Below are 15,378 nucleotides of genomic sequence, written 5' to 3' on the forward strand. Positions count from 1 at the left end.
ACATGAGCCGAGAGGGAACTGGGTGGGCCAGTGACTCGGGACAGATGGCCTGAGGAGGGAGCCTGTGGCAGGGCCTGGGAGAACAGGGTGAAAGGAAAGGGAAGGCTGGGCCTCAGGGCACAGCAAGAACAAGGGGGCAGAGACCTCAGGAAACAGCTCCTTGCTCCCAACAGCCAGGAGACCTTAGGTTCATTGTGGCTCAAGCTGCTCTGTGAGCACAGCTTTCTCAGAGCCATGGGTGTGCTGGCGAGCAGGGACCGTCCCGAGCCTCCCCACTCACGCTCTCATGAGCCCCACAGCGTGTCGGAAATCACATCCAAGAGTGTGAGTGTTACAGCCACTCCAGCTTGAGCCTTCACTGTGTGCCAGGTGCCAGGCTAACGGGTACACTCTCAAACTCCCACAAACCCTTTGTGGAGCAGCTAGAATTCTAATTCTTCCTACTTCCCAAAGTGAGGAAACTGAAGCTCAGAGGTCACATCTTTTGCCCAAGGACACCCAGACAGGAAAATGTGGAGTGAGGACATTAATCCAGACCTGTCCGACTGCCTCCCCCAGGGAGAACCCCATTTCTCTGGCTGAGGGGTGGCAGGGGAGGCATTGCTGGGTGGGGTGCCAGAGGCTGGTCACAAGGCCCGGGCACTAGTCTCCCCCTGTCCCCTGCCAGAGTGAGTGGCGCTACCTCCTGTCTGGAGGTTCTATCCAGGTCGTGACTGAAAACCCAGCACCTGACTGGCTGTCAGACCGGGCCTGGCGAGATATCCTGGCACTCTCAAACCTGCCAGCCTTCTCAGACTTCGCCCATGACTTCACAGAGCACCTCTCAGAATTCCAGGCCATCTTTGACAGCCCCGAGCCTCACCGGTGAGCTGCGCCCCAGGGCCTCGCAGGGTGGGCCCAAGGAGGGGTGAGACCCCAGGAACAGACCTGCAAGGAGCTTTCTCTGAGGAGCCACCCAGGGCTGCCCTGCAGCTGTGGCCACATCTTTTCTGTGCTCCCAGCCATGTACCCTCCAGGCACTCCACTCTCCCTGGCCATCCAGCCGGCAGAGTCCCTGGGGCCAGTACCCCCTCACAGGTCAGCTCTCAGGGAGACATGGGCGTTGTTGCAGGGAGCCCTTGCCTGGCATCTGGGATGAGTACCTGGACCAGTTCCAGAAGCTGCTGGTTCTCCGCTGCCTGCGTGGGGACAAGGTTACCAATGCCATGCAGGATTTCGTGGCCACCAACCTGGAACCACGCTTCATTGAGCCCCAGGCAAGTGCCATCAGCCAGTGCCCTGGACCTATCCCCACCTATGGGTCCCAGGGGACTGGCTACACCTTCACAGACCATTTTGCAGCCATGGTCAGGGTGGAACTCATAGTCATGCCCTCCAAAGACTCTGGGAGGCTCCGGGCCCCACCAGGAAGCTTCTCTGAAAGCTCTCTAGAAGCCCCAGGACCCCCTGCCTTGCCCTGGTCCCTGCCCTTCCTCAGCCCCAGGTGACTCAGCATCTCTCCCTAACTTGCAGACAGCTAACCTGTCAGTGGTGTTCAAAGACTCCAGCTCCACCACACCCCTCATCTTTGTGCTGTCGCCTGGCACTGACCCCGCTGCTGACCTCTACAAGTTTGCTGAAGAGATGAAGTTCTCCAAGAAGCTCTCTGCCATTTCTCTGGGCCAGGGCCAGGTAAGGACAGGGTGGGCAGGGGTGGGGCCCTGGGGGTTGGGCCAGTTGGCACCTCACCACTCAGCACTTCTGCCCCACAGGGCCCTCGGGCAGAAGCCATGATGCGCAGCTCCATAGAGAGGGGCAAGTGGGTCTTCTTCCAGAACTGCCACCTGGCACCCAGCTGGATGCCAGCCCTGGAGCGCCTCATTGAGCACATTAATCCTGATAAGGTGCACTGCCCTGCCTGCCACATATCCAAAGACCTCCTTTGCTGAAGGGACTACTAACACATCCATCCAGGACTGACGAGGCTTAATGAGATTGTCCCACAGAGCACTCAGCCCAGCTGGGCACACAGTGAGCACTCAGGAAGTGACATATGAAACAGGCCTCAGCTAGATTCATCTTCTAAGTGGCTCCCCTAATTACCGTTACCACTGGTGAAGTGACATGCCCAAGTTCACCCACGACTGACGATCCTGGGACTTGCCAAAGCCCATATTCTTAATCAGTGGTCTGAGCAGCCGGGTCAGACTACAGGTGGCCCAGGTTCCTGGTGGGAGGGAACCTGGTGTGGGGCAGTCTCGGTGCTCACATGGAGCGTGGCCGCCAGGTGCACCGGGACTTCCGCCTGTGGCTCACCAGCCTGCCCAGCAGCAAGTTCCCAGTGTCCATCCTGCAGAACGGCTCCAAGATGACCATTGAGCCACCACGCGGTGTCAAGGCCAACCTGCTCAAGTCCTACAGCAGCCTCAGCGACGACTTCCTCAACTCCTGCCGCAAGGTGAAGGGCACTGGGTGCGTGCCCACCCTACGTGCTCCAGACCCAGCCCCGCCCCTCACTCCCCTGCCCCCACTGCTTCTCGCAGGTGATGGAGTTCAAGTCCCTGCTGCTGTCCCTGTGCCTGTTCCATGGGAATGCGCTGGAGCGCCGCAAGTTTGGGCCCCTGGGCTTCAACATCCCCTATGAGTTCACAGATGGGGACCTGCGCATCTGTATCAGCCAACTCAAGATGTTCCTGGACGAGTATGATGACATCCCATACAAGGTGGGCCGAGGACAGGCTGGGGCCAGGGAGGGTGGCGCTGGGTGCTTGTGGGGGCCCTCACCTACCCACCCTGTAGGTCCTCAAGTACACGGCCGGGGAGATCAACTATGGAGGCCGCGTCACTGACGACTGGGACCGTCGCTGCGTCATGAACATCCTGGAAGACTACTACAGCCCGTCTGTGCTCTTCCACGAGCACAGCTACAGCGCGTCAGGCATCTACCACCAGATCCAGCCTACCTACGACCTCAACGTGAGCATACCCCAAGGGCTGGCAGCTTGCCAGGCTGGGCTTCTGGGGTGCCATGAACACCTGGGCAGCAAGCTCTTTTTCATGGATTACTCCACCCCACAAAGACAGCACGGTGAGGGGGGTGGACCCAGTCCCTGCCCCCTGGAGCTCGGGCTGTGTGGGGAGAGGTGAACTCTGGCCTCTCAGTCACTGCCTGAGTGTAATTACCCAGTGGAGGCAGGGGCAGCTCCTCCAAGGTCATAGGCTGGCCCAGGTTCTGCAGGCAGGGAGGGCTCCCAGAGGAAATGGTGCTTCAGCTAAGAGGTGTGAGGAGCCGGCCAGGGCTGGGCTGGGTGTTCAGAGTACAGGTCATCAAATAAGGAGGGAGGCATGACTGATTTGAGCAGCCAAATGAAGGAGCAGGGAGCAGACGGCTGCAAGAAGAGGGCTGGGAGGGAAGCAAAGGCCACCCACACAGTGCCTCAGAAGCCACGCGGCCCTAAGGAGAGGGAAATGCGTAAGGATTACAATGAGGGGAGACAGGTGGGAGCTGTGATCCACTGGAGCGCCCTCCACCGGCTGCAGCGGCGGCTCTCCCACCCTCCAGGGTTACGTCTCCTACATCAAGGGCCTCCCTCTCAATGACATGCCTGAGATCTTTGGCCTGCATGACAACGCCAACATCACCTTCGCCCAGAATGAGACCTATGCCCTGCTCGGTGCCATCATCCAGCTGCAGCCCAAATCGTCCTCCATGGGTGGCCAGGGCCGGGAGGAGGTAGGTGGCAGCAGGGGAAAGGAGCCACGGGTTGGGCAGGGCCAGTCTCCCACTCATTATCCTGCCTGCTCCCCTGGGGGAAGGGACTCCTTGCATATAGAATCCTGCAAGAATGAAGGGGCTGGCCCTGACTTCCTGTGTCCCTTTGCCCCCACAGATAGTGGAGGATGTGGCCAACAGTATTCTGCTCCAGACTCCTGAGCCCATCAACTTGCAGTTGGTGATAGCCAAGTACCCGGTGCTGTATGAGGAGTCAATGAACACAGTGCTAGTACAGGAGGTCATTCGGTAATCCTCCTGCCACCCCCAGTCCTGGGTTATGATGCCACTGGGCTGTAGAAAAATGACAGCACAGCTACTACGGGCCAGGTGCCATGCCAAGTGCTAGAAGCCCACCCTCTAACTCAGCCACATTGTATCGTTCCCACTTTACAGATGAGTAAACCAAGGCCCAAAAGCATTACACATTTGCTAAGAACCAGAGCTGAGATGGGTACCCAGGCTGCCCGACCCAGCTCTATGCTCTTAGCCCCCATGTTCTGCCATTGTTTTTCAGTCGATGGCTTACAACTGGGGAAATTTCAGATACTGCCACATGGCCCCGACCACTGTCTGCTTCCTTGCCACTGGTCCTATAGGTATAACCGGCTGCTGCAGGTGATCACACAGACGCTGCGAGACCTGCTCAAGGCACTCAAAGGGCTGGTGGTGATGTCCTCACAGCTGGAGCTGATGGCTACCAGCCTGTACAACAACACTGTGCCTGAGCTCTGGAAAGCTAAGGCCTACCCCTCGCTCAAGCCACTGTCCTCATGGGTCATGGACCTGATGCAACGCTTGGACTTCCTGCAGACCTGGATCCAAGGGGGCATCCCAGCCGTCTTCTGGATCAGTGGCTTCTTCTTCCCCCAGGCCTTCCTGACAGGAACACTGCAGAACTTTGCCCGCAAGTCTGTTATCTCCATTGACACCATCTCGTTTGATTTCAAGGTTTGCACATAGCCAGGGTCAGGCCAGGGTATGGCCCAGGCAGGAAGGGTGCCAAGGCCACAGCTGACTGCCAGTTGGGAGCCCCAAGTAGGGTTTGGGGAGCAGGGAGAGCCAAGCCAGAAGAGGCCATGAGCCCCACGAAAATCCCTAGGAGTAGGACACCAGCTAAAGTGGTGGGTGATGGGTGGGCAGGCAAGGCTCTCAGGAGGGAGTTCGTGCCTCAGGACCCAAATCCTAACCCAGATTCCAAGTGTTCATGCATGTGGGGGCCTGTCTGTGTGCCCACCACAGGTAATGCGCCAGTCGGTGTCAGAGCTCAAGAAAAGGCCCAAAGAGGGGTGCTACATCCATGGACTGTTCCTGGAAGGGGCCCGCTGGGACCCTGAGGCCTTCCAGCTGGCCGAATCTCGGCCCAAGGAGCTATACACAGAAATGGCTGTCATCTGGCTCCTGCCTACACCCAACCGCAAGATCCAGGACCAGGACTTCTACCTGTGCCCCATCTACAAGACGCTGACCCGAGCCGGTACGGGCCCGGGATGGGGTGGGGGGGAGCATACGCCACAGGTGAGGGCCCAGATTTGGGCCACAGAGGCCAGTCAGCACTCCTGACAGTGACCGGGCCAGGACAGAGCTGGACCACCAGCAGGCAGGGGAATACCCAGGGCTTGGGCTCAGTCTGTGGGAAGTGGCCCCTGAGCTCACCATCCTCTTGCCTCCCTCAGCAGACCCACCCGGGTCCTGGGAGCCCCAGCCTGCCAAAGAAGTTTTAGGGGGGTAAATAAGGCTTGGGGGAGAGGTGGAGCCAGGGCTGGGTCCAAGAAGGAAAAGAGCAGTGCCATCAACTCTCCCACTGCTGTCCTCACTTGTCGGCACAATAACCCTGGGCAGACCTAAGCCTTAGCCAGACCCATTCACCAGGCAGATTTTTCTCTTGGGTCAGGACCCCTGCTTGTCCCCAGCTCAGTCTGCTGAGTCCATTGCCTTTTCCGTTTCTGCTCTTGTGGCAGACAACTTAACCCTCCCCACTTCTTGCCTGCTCTAGGAACACTATCAACCACAGGCCATTCCACCAACTACATCATTGCTGTGGAGATCCCCTCCGACCAGCCCCAGCGACACTGGATAAAGCGTGGGGTGGCCCTCATCTGTGCCCTGGACTACTAGACTCAAGACAAAAGAGTTTGAGCCATTAAAGTTGTTTTCTAAGCAGTCCAGCTGAGCCTTAGCTGCTTAGATCAGTGCCCCTCCGCAGGACTGACTGCCAGGGAAACGGTGAGGGTCAGGGGCTGAGGCGGCCTCAAGAGTGAATGTGCTTAGCAGTGGGAAAGTGGCAGAGGTAGCAGCTTTGACCTGCTGGGCCTGTCCAAATGCAACAAGCATAGAGCAGAGCCCTCCAAGGGGGTCCCTCCAGGGACTTGCCTCCTCAACCCAGGGCCCCAGCATCTGTTCAGGTTGCAAGGCCATCAGAACTGGATGAAAACCATGGCTCTCTCCTCCTGTAGTGTACCTTGCACACGACTCCTCAGGTTCCGCAGCCCCTACAAAGCCCCTCCTCAACTCAGGTCCTAAATCCTGGGTCTAGGGTCCCAAGAATCTAGGCCCTGAGAATGCATCCTTCTCACCTCTCTGGTCTCAGGGCCTTGGGCCCAGGTTTGGTTGGGTCCTTACTCCCACCAGTCTAGCCTATAAATCTTAGGCCAGCAACCACAGGAGACTTCATTTCTTAGGAGAGTTTTATTCATTCATTGATCCAATATTTACAGGGGCCAGAGAAGTCAGGCTGTGCTCAGCACAGAGAGGCAGCTGCTATACTGGCCAGCCATCCCTGCCCCAGTCACTATGTACAGATAAGGGGCCTGCTTAGATCACCTTCAAAGCCATCTGGCAAAGACCATGGGGCTATGTTTGGGGCCCAGCTCGAGACAGTGCTGGGCCCATTGCCCCTTGGCACTGGGCTCTCTGGAAACACTAGGCTCCGACTGGTTGTCTCAGTCCTGTTGTCCCCCACCCTGAGTGCCTTGCAGAGGCTGAGGAAGCTGGCATGGCAGGGACAGACGAGTGGGGTCAGCTTCCTAGAAGCAGCCCAGTCTCTGCTATCCCTAAGAGGAGGGAGACATGGTAATACTGAGGGGCTGGGCAGAGGCTCCTCTGAACCCCAGGCTCCAGGGACAGAGCCCATTGCCAGGGCTACAACACTGAAGGCAAAGCGGCCCAGAGCCCTGCTGCAGAAAGCAGTCTTGACAAGCCCGGCTGAAGCCAGGAAGGGAGTTTAGAGGTCAACAAACAGCTCAAACACTTCTCTCTGCTCAGGCCATGGGACCCCAGCAGGCCTCTCGCCCACCCCAGCTAGGACACCCCACTCCCAATCCAGCCCAGCAGCCGGGTTCCTGAGTTTGGAGCTCTCCCAGGGGGAAGGAAGAGTAGACCTGGCTTCCTCGCAATGACTGGGGGCTGGGGCTAGAGCAGCAGGACCCAATGCCCCCCTACCCCAGGCCTCTGGCTGTGACCCTGCAGGCATGACCCCGGCATGATGCAGGGACCTGGGCCCACCAGGATGACAACTGTCGGAAAGAACACAGTCAGGAAGCTGGCTATGTCAACACAGTGGTGGCAAGACGGGTTAGAGCCCAGAAAAATAGACGTCTCTGTAGGTAAAATATATACTCTGCTGCCGAGGCAGAAAGGCCAGGTCCTGCCACTCCACAGCCGGCTGTGGAGGAAGCTGCAGCAGCGCACTATGCCCCAGCTCCAGCTCCTGCTTCCGGAGCACTGTGGGGCTGCCCTGCCCTGCCAGGCCCTGGGACACATTGCGGGGAATCCAGCCTACCCATTCCTGGGGTGTGAGCTCTCCGGCTGAAACTATTCAGTAATACTGGGAAGAGGGGGAGTGGGGCAGGAAAGGGGCCCTTGTGAGGGCCATGCGGCAAGAGCGGGCTGCAGAGTACAGGCCAGCAGTCCTCACTGGCGCTTGGCCTTGTAAGGGCGCGAGCGTTTCCGCCGGTCAGGTTTCCGCTGCTTGTGGAGCCGGCCGATGCTGACCCCTTGGCGCCGCCGCACCGAGATGTTCTGTTCCACCAGGTTGGCCAGCATGCCTACAAAGAGGCAGAGGCCCTTAAACAGATGGCCGGATGCCCAGCAGCCACCCTCTTAACGGGCCACGGCCTCAGGGCAAGAGCTGAGGCTCTTCGCTGCGCATCCTGAGCCCCACAGTCTGCTCAAGCCCCAAAAGAGGCCTGAGGGACATGGCCCTAAGCAGGGCATGCAGTGAGTCCCCTCACCTTCCTGGGCCAGCATGGAGATGAAGGTACAGATGAACTCATCGTAGTTGTGGGTCCTTCTCTGGTCGTCAATCTGTGGGAGAGAAGGATGAAAACACTGTAGCCCATCTCCCCAGAGCAGCCAGCAGTTGACCTGGGGAAGTCACAGCTCTGGGAAGACCCCGGCAGAGGTCCAGCAGCTGGAGAGATGACCCACCTTGAACTTCTTCCTCTTCTCCACTTCCTCCTTGAGGCAGGCCTCATAGTTTGCGATCTCTGCTTCCACACACTTCAACAGTGCCAGCAGCTCCTGTCAAAACCCCGCAGTGCACTCCTGAGGGGGTGCTGGCCAGCATCAAAGCTCCCCCCCCCCACCCAACCAGGAGGCAGCTGGAGGCAAGGATGAGCAGCCAGAGTCCACAAAGCCTACCAAGGCCCCTGCCGCTTCCCAACCCAAACAGGCTTCCTGGCGCCTGGCTTCAACCTTCACACCAGAACTCCAACCAAGGCCCCAGCACCTGGGCGGCAGTGCCGCAGACCCTTCCCGCTGACAAGATTAGATGAGAAAGCCGCAGAGGGACTCACCTTGGGTGAGTACTTCTCCCCGCTCAAGGGCTCACCGGGCCTGGCCAACCCAGGCTTCTCTCTGCCGTCTGCAGATTCCACCACCTCCTTCTCTTCGGGGCTGCTGGAGCCCTGGCTGCCTTGGCTTGGTCTGCTGCAGGGCGAGGAACCCTTCCCACACTCTGGGAACAGAAGGCACGAGAAGACTCATCAAAGTGCAGGACACTTAGCGGTCACCTGGCCACCTCCCTCCTCTGGCCAAGTAGTCAGTGAGCCAGTCCCAGGCCCACCTGTCAGTGCCAGAGGACTCAGCACACCATCCTCAGCAAGATGCAGCAGGCCTGTGCTGATGATAGGACCCAGGTCTCGCACAGCACGATTGTAGCGGATGCAGTCAACACGCAGCAGGCTGTCATCCTCTCCAAAAAGCACCTTGGAGATGTGGGAGGTGACAGGGCTGGAGGGCCGCGTCGGGTTAGCTGAGCGAATGGGCGACCGCAGAGGTGAGTTGAAAGCACTGCCAATCTCGGAGGCTGTGTCCGTGCTCTCGTTGCTGGGGGTGGGCGAGGGCTGCGGGTGTGTAGGAACCGCCACGGCTGGGCTCGCGGCCCCGCTGCTGGTCTTGATGGACAGAGGAATTGAGAGGTCTTTCTGGGACTCTTTGAGCTTTTCGGCCAAGACATTGATGGTGTTGGGCTGCAGCACTGACAGCTGCCCATCCCCAGAGCCGCTCAGTGGTCCTGGCTTCCCTGGCCCCTTTCGCTTGTACCTAGGGGGCCCCAAGGAGAGGTGAGCCAAGGGAAGGGGCCAGATGACCCCACCCAGCAGTGCCCAGAATGGCCCTGAACACATCCTGGCCTCCAGGGACCAGCACTGCAGCTCCTCACACTCCACAGCCATAGCCACGTGTCCTCAAAGGACACCTCTATTCCAGCTGCCTGACTGTGGCCTTTTGCCAGTGCCTTGTCTTCTGACAAAGCTGCTCCCCACCCCATCTCCTCCATCCCTGCTCCATCCAATCCCTTGAGGCCTAGCCGAAAGACCACCTCCCAACAGGACATGCCTTGTGGTCTGGTTAAATGTCTTCAGCACTTCCCCAAGCCCTCCTCGAGTCTTGGGGACCTGGGACCTGGAGTCAGGCCCTGCATGCCAGCCTTCCACAGGACCCTGCACTCAGCAGGGTGCTCAGTGCTGTCTGCTAAAGGGCAACGTCAGATGTGGGCTGGAACGTTCAAGAATAGGATCTGCAGCACTAAGAGTTTGAAGCCTTACAGAGCTGAGGCTGACCTGATGGCAGAGTTGGTGTTCTGCACATCGTCGTCCTCATCATCCTCGTAGTCGTCCTCATCATCCGAGTACTGCTGGGGCGGGCGGACTGGAGCTCGGCTGCGGCCCACACCTGCTGCCAGGTCTTCCTCCTCCTGGGGCAGAGAGCCAGGGCAGCCATAAGCAGGGGCCAGTTAGCCCAGCCTGGGCACAGCACTCACAACCAGAAAGAAAGCCAACACGGTTCTCCAGGTCAAGTCCACTGAACCCCGGGTGTTCCACAGCCCACTCAATTCCTGAGGAGGCTGCTGCCCACCTACACGACCTGCCTATGCAAGGCTTCTAAGACAAACAGAGCTCTCTGAAATACATACCTTTATTTTCCCAACCTAACTCATTGAGTAGTACCCAGGAACATGCCCTAAACATTCTGCCTCACTGCTGTGTGGGTGGATTGAGAGTCGGAGTTCTCTCTGCTTCTCTAAGCCCCTATGGAGGCTTCTGGGTAGCAGAGGAATTTGGCCACCTAGGCCTAGGTATAGGGTGAACACCAAGGAACCATGTGAAGAAACTGCCTGTTGCAGCCTCTCAAGAGAATCCTGGAGGGGCTCCTGCAAGGGTGCTCCCAGCTCACCTGCATGGGGGACTTGGCATAGTTGTGATTGTCCAGAAAGGCCGGCAGCCGCTGAACAATGGGAGTGGGGTTGGGAGGAACCCCGTTGAGGCTGCTCCCTGGAGGCTTCACCACCAGCTTAGGTTTGCTGGGAGGGCTGTGGCTTGGGGCCTGGGGGCATGAACCAGCCACGTCCTCCACACCATCTAAGGGGGCAAGGAGCACAGGCAGGACCTTCAGCCAGATCCTCAAGAAAACCTGTCCCCAGCCCACCGTCTCCCCAGTGTCGTGACACAGCACTGCTTCCTCCTCCCTTGCTGGAGGAGAGGGGAGCTAGTTGGTGAGATGAGAGCCCGCAAGCTCTAGGTCATGGGCCCACAGCAACACGAGAAGGACGAGATGGGAAAGGGAGGCAGAAAGAAAAACGCCTCTTCAGAAAACCAAAAAAGGGAGTATCTATTATAGAGAAGGCTCAGGGGTTGTGGTGATGTCAGCCCTTTCAGGTGCCTTTCTTTAGGGAAGGACTGCTCTCCCTCCGTGTTCCAAAGAGAGAGGGCTGTAGGCACCGAGCTTCATGCCTCCCATAGGAGCATCTGAACCACTGCCCAAGTGCCTCCACACAAAAGACTTGCTCTGCTTGGGTCTCCCAGCTCAAGCTATGATGGGGTTGCTCTGAGGTCAAAAGGAGGCCCCAAGATCACTGGTACCTGTGTGAGTGCCCTCAGAGGCTGCTGGGGCCCTGCCTGCCTCCAGCGCCAGAGGGGACTTGCTGCTGGCTGGTTTGGACTCCTCAGGCAGCTGTGGCTCTTGAGACTTGTGGGTCTGAATCAGCTCTGGCTGCGTCACCCTAATCAGCTAAGAACAGAACCCAAGCTCAGAGGAGTGAAGGCAGACCCCAGCCACTCCCTTGGACAGCAAAAGGCCTTGGCTCTACCTGTTTGCTCACAAGGAAATACAACAGACAAACACAAATCTCCTCTTAGAACCTATACTCCCTTCTCACCCCAAGTCCCAGCTTTTCCACAAGGAAAGCAAAGGTCACTTGAAGCTCAACAGACCCACAATAACGAGTGATCTGGGAACTAGAGACACATGCCCCAGTGCGGGGAAGAGGGATGGCATGAGGGGTACCCACCTGCTGCAGGGCCTCCAGTACTGTCTGACGGTTCACCTTTAGCACATGCAGCCTGGCCTCATACTTGATCCTGCGGTCGGGCACCACCGCCATCAGGTTGAAGCGGATGTCATGGTAGGGCTCCCTGCAGTCACAGCCGCGGCCGTGAGAGCAGCTCCCAACCCAGCTCCACCATCAGGTGGAGGCAAACAATCTGGCAGGGCTCCCTGAAGTCACAACTACAGCCAGAGGTGCAGGTCCCACCCCAACAGGCGGGCAGGAGCTAGCAATGCACACCAGGCACCTGAGCACCTGGTGCCTTCCAAGGAGCTGTGTGAGGGGCCTGTCAGGAAGTGAGCCAGGACACTGGACCACATAGGGCTCCACAAGGCCTGCCCCTCCCCAGCCTGTCCCAAAGCAGGCCATAGGCAGCCTGGGTGAGAAATTGGGCAAGGAGGTGGAAGCCCAAGATCTAAGCTTGACCTGGCCGGACTCATCATGTGGCCTTGCATGAGTCATTTGGCCTCTCTTTGCCTTCCCTTTTCTGTGGCCCTCCCGATGGGGGCACAGCTCCAGAGGGTAGGGCAAGCACAGAGCCCTTACCCTGCGGTGGCGAGGCCGATACGCTCCATGATGACCCGCCGGGCCTTGTCTGTCCACTCCTCATCCTCCCCCCAGGGCCCTAGGGAAGACCAAGATGAGGAATCAGCAGGTGGTGAGCCCTGAGTCTGGGCCGGCCAGGAGCAGAAAGGAAGATGGAGAGCAGCTGAGCCAGGGAGTCTGGGGTAGTCAGGCAGTGCAGTGCAGGGTGCCATCCAGCCAGAGACAGATGTCCTCAACACCCAGCCCCCTGCCACTGGGTCCCAACACCTGAGGACCCTAAGGCCTAGCTCCCTAGAAGGTAAGCAGAAAATGGGCCCCGAGCCCAGAGTGCCTACCATGGTCAATGGGGTAGACCTTCAGCCCATCCAGCTCAAAAAGCCGGCCTGTGATAGGCACATAGCTGACAAAGTGGAATGCCTCCATGGTCCGCACTGCACTGAGGCCATTCTGCTTCTCAGGGAGGTGGCGTGGCTCAGGCCTAGGGAAGAACACACTCAGGGCCCAGGATGAGACAACCGCTCCTCACCCCCACTCCCATCAGCTCCCACAGCTCCCACACACCTGGCATGGCTATTATGTGCTTTGGCCAACTCTGGGGCATTGCCAATCGCATATCCTTTGCTCTAGAGAAAAGAAAATAAGACAACATCAAAACAATTTCTCAGGTGGGTGGGCCTCTGGGTGGGAAGCAAAGCTCAAAAGAACAGGCCTGGAGGCATTTTTAGGAGCCTGAAGAAGCATAGATGGGATCCTGAAAGGTTAGTGTGGACAGGAAAGAACTCTGGAGCCCCAGAAAGATGGGGTTAGTCTTACACGGTAATGAGCGGACAGTGGAGAATAACATGGCCTGATAAAGACCTGACAAAGAAAGTCCCAACATAGTGTCACTTAAGGAATGTTCCTTTCTTCCTTCAGTCCTTCCTGGCAATTGGGCCTAAAATTTAAGGGTCAATGTAATGTACGTCACTTGAAAAGGAAATGGCCTCATAGTGTCAAATGCAATGTGGTAGCACTGGGAGTCAGATCTGCCCAGCAAGCTATGAGCCAGGATTGAGGCACTGCAGCTTACCTCAGGGCTGAAGCCTTTGGTGAAATCCTTCATGCGACTCAGGGTGGGACCCAGGTCCACATTGCTGCAGTTCAGGAGCACACTCAGCAGGGCATGAGTGGCACAAGAGTTGGGGATCAGCTGTGAAACCAAGAACAGTCACTCATACAGAGTCATTCACCCCAAGCCATACTCATTACGAATGGGGACCCAGAGAGGGACAGTCATATCTGGATAACAAAACTCATCAACTTCCCTCATCTCCATCCAACATTTGTTCATTCAACTAAATACCCACCAGGTGTCTGAGGACATACAGAGTGGACTCAGACACCACGCTGCTCTAAAGATACTCCCTTTTTTAATGAATAAGAGCTCAGTACCTTCTGCCAGGGGACTTCTATAACCACCACTCCTGGTATCTGCCTATCTCCTTCTGCTTTCCCCCACTCCCATGTCCCAGGCAAAGACAATAGCAGCATCCCACCCTCCAGTTGGAACACAGAGCCGAGCAGACCTGATGGGCAAAGAACATGTTATTCACAATATCATCATCAATCACAGACGTATCATCCACCAAGGTAGAGACCTTGCGACGGGATCGGCGCTCTTCGATCCATTTGAACAGGAAGATGAATCCATACACTGGGCTGGGGAAAAGTAAGGGGCAGAGCTAGACCAGCCAAGTGGGGGAAAGCAATCAGCATTCTCTTTCTTTTCCCTCCTATTCCCATGCACCGTGTTACCACTCAGGTGCCCTTCCCGTGATCCCACCTCTACCCTGGCTTCTTCCCAACACTGCCTAAAGTGGCCCTGAGCCCTCACACCCCATGAGCCTGCTGCAGGCAGAGTCAAGCCTCAGCTTCTGGCTGTGATGCTCCAGAGGTACATCCTGTGTCCTCATGAAGTCTGTGGCTCTGGGATAAGAGATGAAAAGCTGGAGCGCATGGCCCAGGACAGGGTAGGACAGAAAGTGAAACAAGAAGACAAATTCTGATGGAGGAATTTGAACACTAATTCTCATTGTGAACCCCAAGGCCTGGGCCCCAGTGTAGTCAAGAAAGCAAAGGAACACCCATCAGTCCCTTCTTTTCTGGGAGATAAAAACAGACCTCTCCGTTCATGCATGGTAGTCCCTCCATACCTCTATTCTGTAGGACCACCAAGACAAAGGCCCTGAGTGAGGCTGGTCACCCAGAAGGGGCCTCCTCAGATGCCACACACCAACCAATCAAAACCTTTGTGAAGGGATTAAAGCCACCGCACACGGGCACGTGAAAGCAGCAATTAATAAATTACAGCAGGCACTGCGTGACCTGAATCAAGAAAAAGGGCTGCCTTCCTGCTCTAAGACCAGAAAAGGCAGCTGAACTGTACTCCAAAGGATGGTTAGATTTGTACTTGGGGGGGGGGGGGGGGGACGGACTACTACATACAGGGAAGTGCTGAAGACTGGGATAAAACAAAAATATCCACTTGTTCAGGAGGGAACCCAAAACCGAGGGGTGCTTCCATGTATGAGATTTTATAACTTGTGATTCCTATACTACCTCCCTTGAGGGTAACTCATCGCCCGGCCCTTCCCTTGCCCTCAGGATGTACGGGAAGGCGCTGGCACCAAGCCACTCACCCCTGGCATTTGCTCTGAAGGTCATAGATCTCTTCCACCTGCACCCCTTTGACACCTGCGATCAGGGAAGGAAAGAAGTCGGGAAAGGCAGCCCCTGGCTGTGGTGCGAGGGCACAGAAGTGGGCCCCCCCGCCAAAGCCCGGATCCGACGGGTAGGAGAGGCTCTTACCGAAATCTTCCACCAGGAGGGTGAAGAGGCCTGGGTGGGGCGACAAGAGGAGCGGGTTGGTGGTCAGGCAGGAGCGTTTCGGGCCCACCCGGCCTCCCCAGCCCCCGGCCCGCCCGGCACCCTCCTCACCAGGGTCGCTCTCCAGCTCCAGCCAGCCCTTATTCATCTTCCCGCGGGGCGGCCCCTCAGCGCCATGTCCAGGCCCTCCCGACACCCCGCCGCCCGCGCCGGGAGCCCCCGCCGCCCCGGGGCCCCTAGCCCCACACACAGACAACGGGCCCCGTTAGCGTCACCCGTCCGCGCCGGCGACACTACGTCACCACGGCGCGACGCTCTCCGCCCCGCCTCTGGGATTGTCTGCCGCGGAATCGATTCCTGAGGTCCTGGCGCTCGCACGGAAGGGCGGGGC

The 15,378-nt window shown here is 57.8% G+C and overlaps 2 protein-coding genes across 3 annotated transcripts in view; one reads left to right on the top strand and one right to left on the bottom strand.

The window, feature by feature from the left end:
- Nucleotides 1–5,914, top strand: part of DNAH1 (dynein axonemal heavy chain 1) — a 75,873-nt gene extending 69,959 nt beyond the window's left edge. Inside the window, exons 67-78 of the mRNA XM_042929583.1 lie at nucleotides 668–864; nucleotides 1,112–1,256; nucleotides 1,513–1,671; nucleotides 1,752–1,883; nucleotides 2,267–2,437; nucleotides 2,523–2,702; nucleotides 2,779–2,955; nucleotides 3,542–3,712; nucleotides 3,870–4,000; nucleotides 4,351–4,702; nucleotides 4,994–5,228; nucleotides 5,748–5,914. Of these exons, the coding sequence (XP_042785517.1) occupies nucleotides 668–864; nucleotides 1,112–1,256; nucleotides 1,513–1,671; nucleotides 1,752–1,883; nucleotides 2,267–2,437; nucleotides 2,523–2,702; nucleotides 2,779–2,955; nucleotides 3,542–3,712; nucleotides 3,870–4,000; nucleotides 4,351–4,702; nucleotides 4,994–5,228; nucleotides 5,748–5,869 (2,172 nt within the window). The 3' untranslated portion in view covers nucleotides 5,870–5,914. The remainder of the gene's footprint in view (nucleotides 1–667; nucleotides 865–1,111; nucleotides 1,257–1,512; nucleotides 1,672–1,751; nucleotides 1,884–2,266; nucleotides 2,438–2,522; nucleotides 2,703–2,778; nucleotides 2,956–3,541; nucleotides 3,713–3,869; nucleotides 4,001–4,350; nucleotides 4,703–4,993; nucleotides 5,229–5,747) is intronic.
- A 510-nt stretch (nucleotides 5,915–6,424) lies between these two features.
- On the bottom strand, nucleotides 6,425–15,351 carry BAP1 (BRCA1 associated protein 1). Of its 2 annotated transcripts, XM_042929589.1 has the most exons (17): nucleotides 15,099–15,351; nucleotides 14,970–14,999; nucleotides 14,801–14,855; nucleotides 13,688–13,820; nucleotides 13,192–13,311; nucleotides 12,684–12,745; nucleotides 12,458–12,600; nucleotides 12,123–12,201; nucleotides 11,541–11,664; nucleotides 11,113–11,260; nucleotides 10,427–10,611; nucleotides 9,814–9,947; nucleotides 8,817–9,295; nucleotides 8,548–8,708; nucleotides 8,180–8,272; nucleotides 7,984–8,056; nucleotides 6,425–7,797 (listed from the first exon to the last, which is right to left on the bottom strand). In XM_042929589.1, the coding sequence occupies exons 1-17, from the start codon at nucleotides 15,133–15,135 to the stop codon at nucleotides 7,664–7,666; spliced, it is 2,190 nt and encodes a 729-aa protein (XP_042785523.1). In that variant the 5' UTR covers nucleotides 15,136–15,351; the 3' UTR covers nucleotides 6,425–7,663. The 2 variants fall into 2 exon arrangements, with proteins under 2 accessions (XP_042785523.1, XP_042785524.1); XM_042929590.1 differs by lacking the exons at nucleotides 13,688–13,820; nucleotides 15,099–15,351 and having other exon boundaries at nucleotides 14,970–15,005.
- Nucleotides 15,352–15,378: the final 27 nt, after the last annotated feature.

Source organism: Panthera leo, chromosome A2, assembly GCF_018350215.1.
Source record: "Panthera leo isolate Ple1 chromosome A2, P.leo_Ple1_pat1.1, whole genome shotgun sequence".
NCBI classification, from domain to species: Eukaryota; Metazoa; Chordata; class Mammalia; order Carnivora; family Felidae; genus Panthera; species Panthera leo.

Bases quoted from the DNA above. Each gene is read 5' to 3' on its own strand.
- BAP1 (XM_042929589.1), bottom strand. From the start codon at position 15,135: ATGAATAAGGGCTGGCTGGAGCTGGAGAGCGACCCTG. The intron at 13,821-14,800 runs GTGAGTGGCTTG...ACTTTTCCCCAG, and splicing joins CTTCAGAGCAAATGCCAGGG to CCCAGTGTATGGATTCATCT. The intron at 9,948-10,426 runs GTGAGCTGGGAG...TCTCTGCCCCAG, and splicing joins ATGCCAAGTCCCCCATGCAG to GAGGAGGAAGACCTGGCAGC.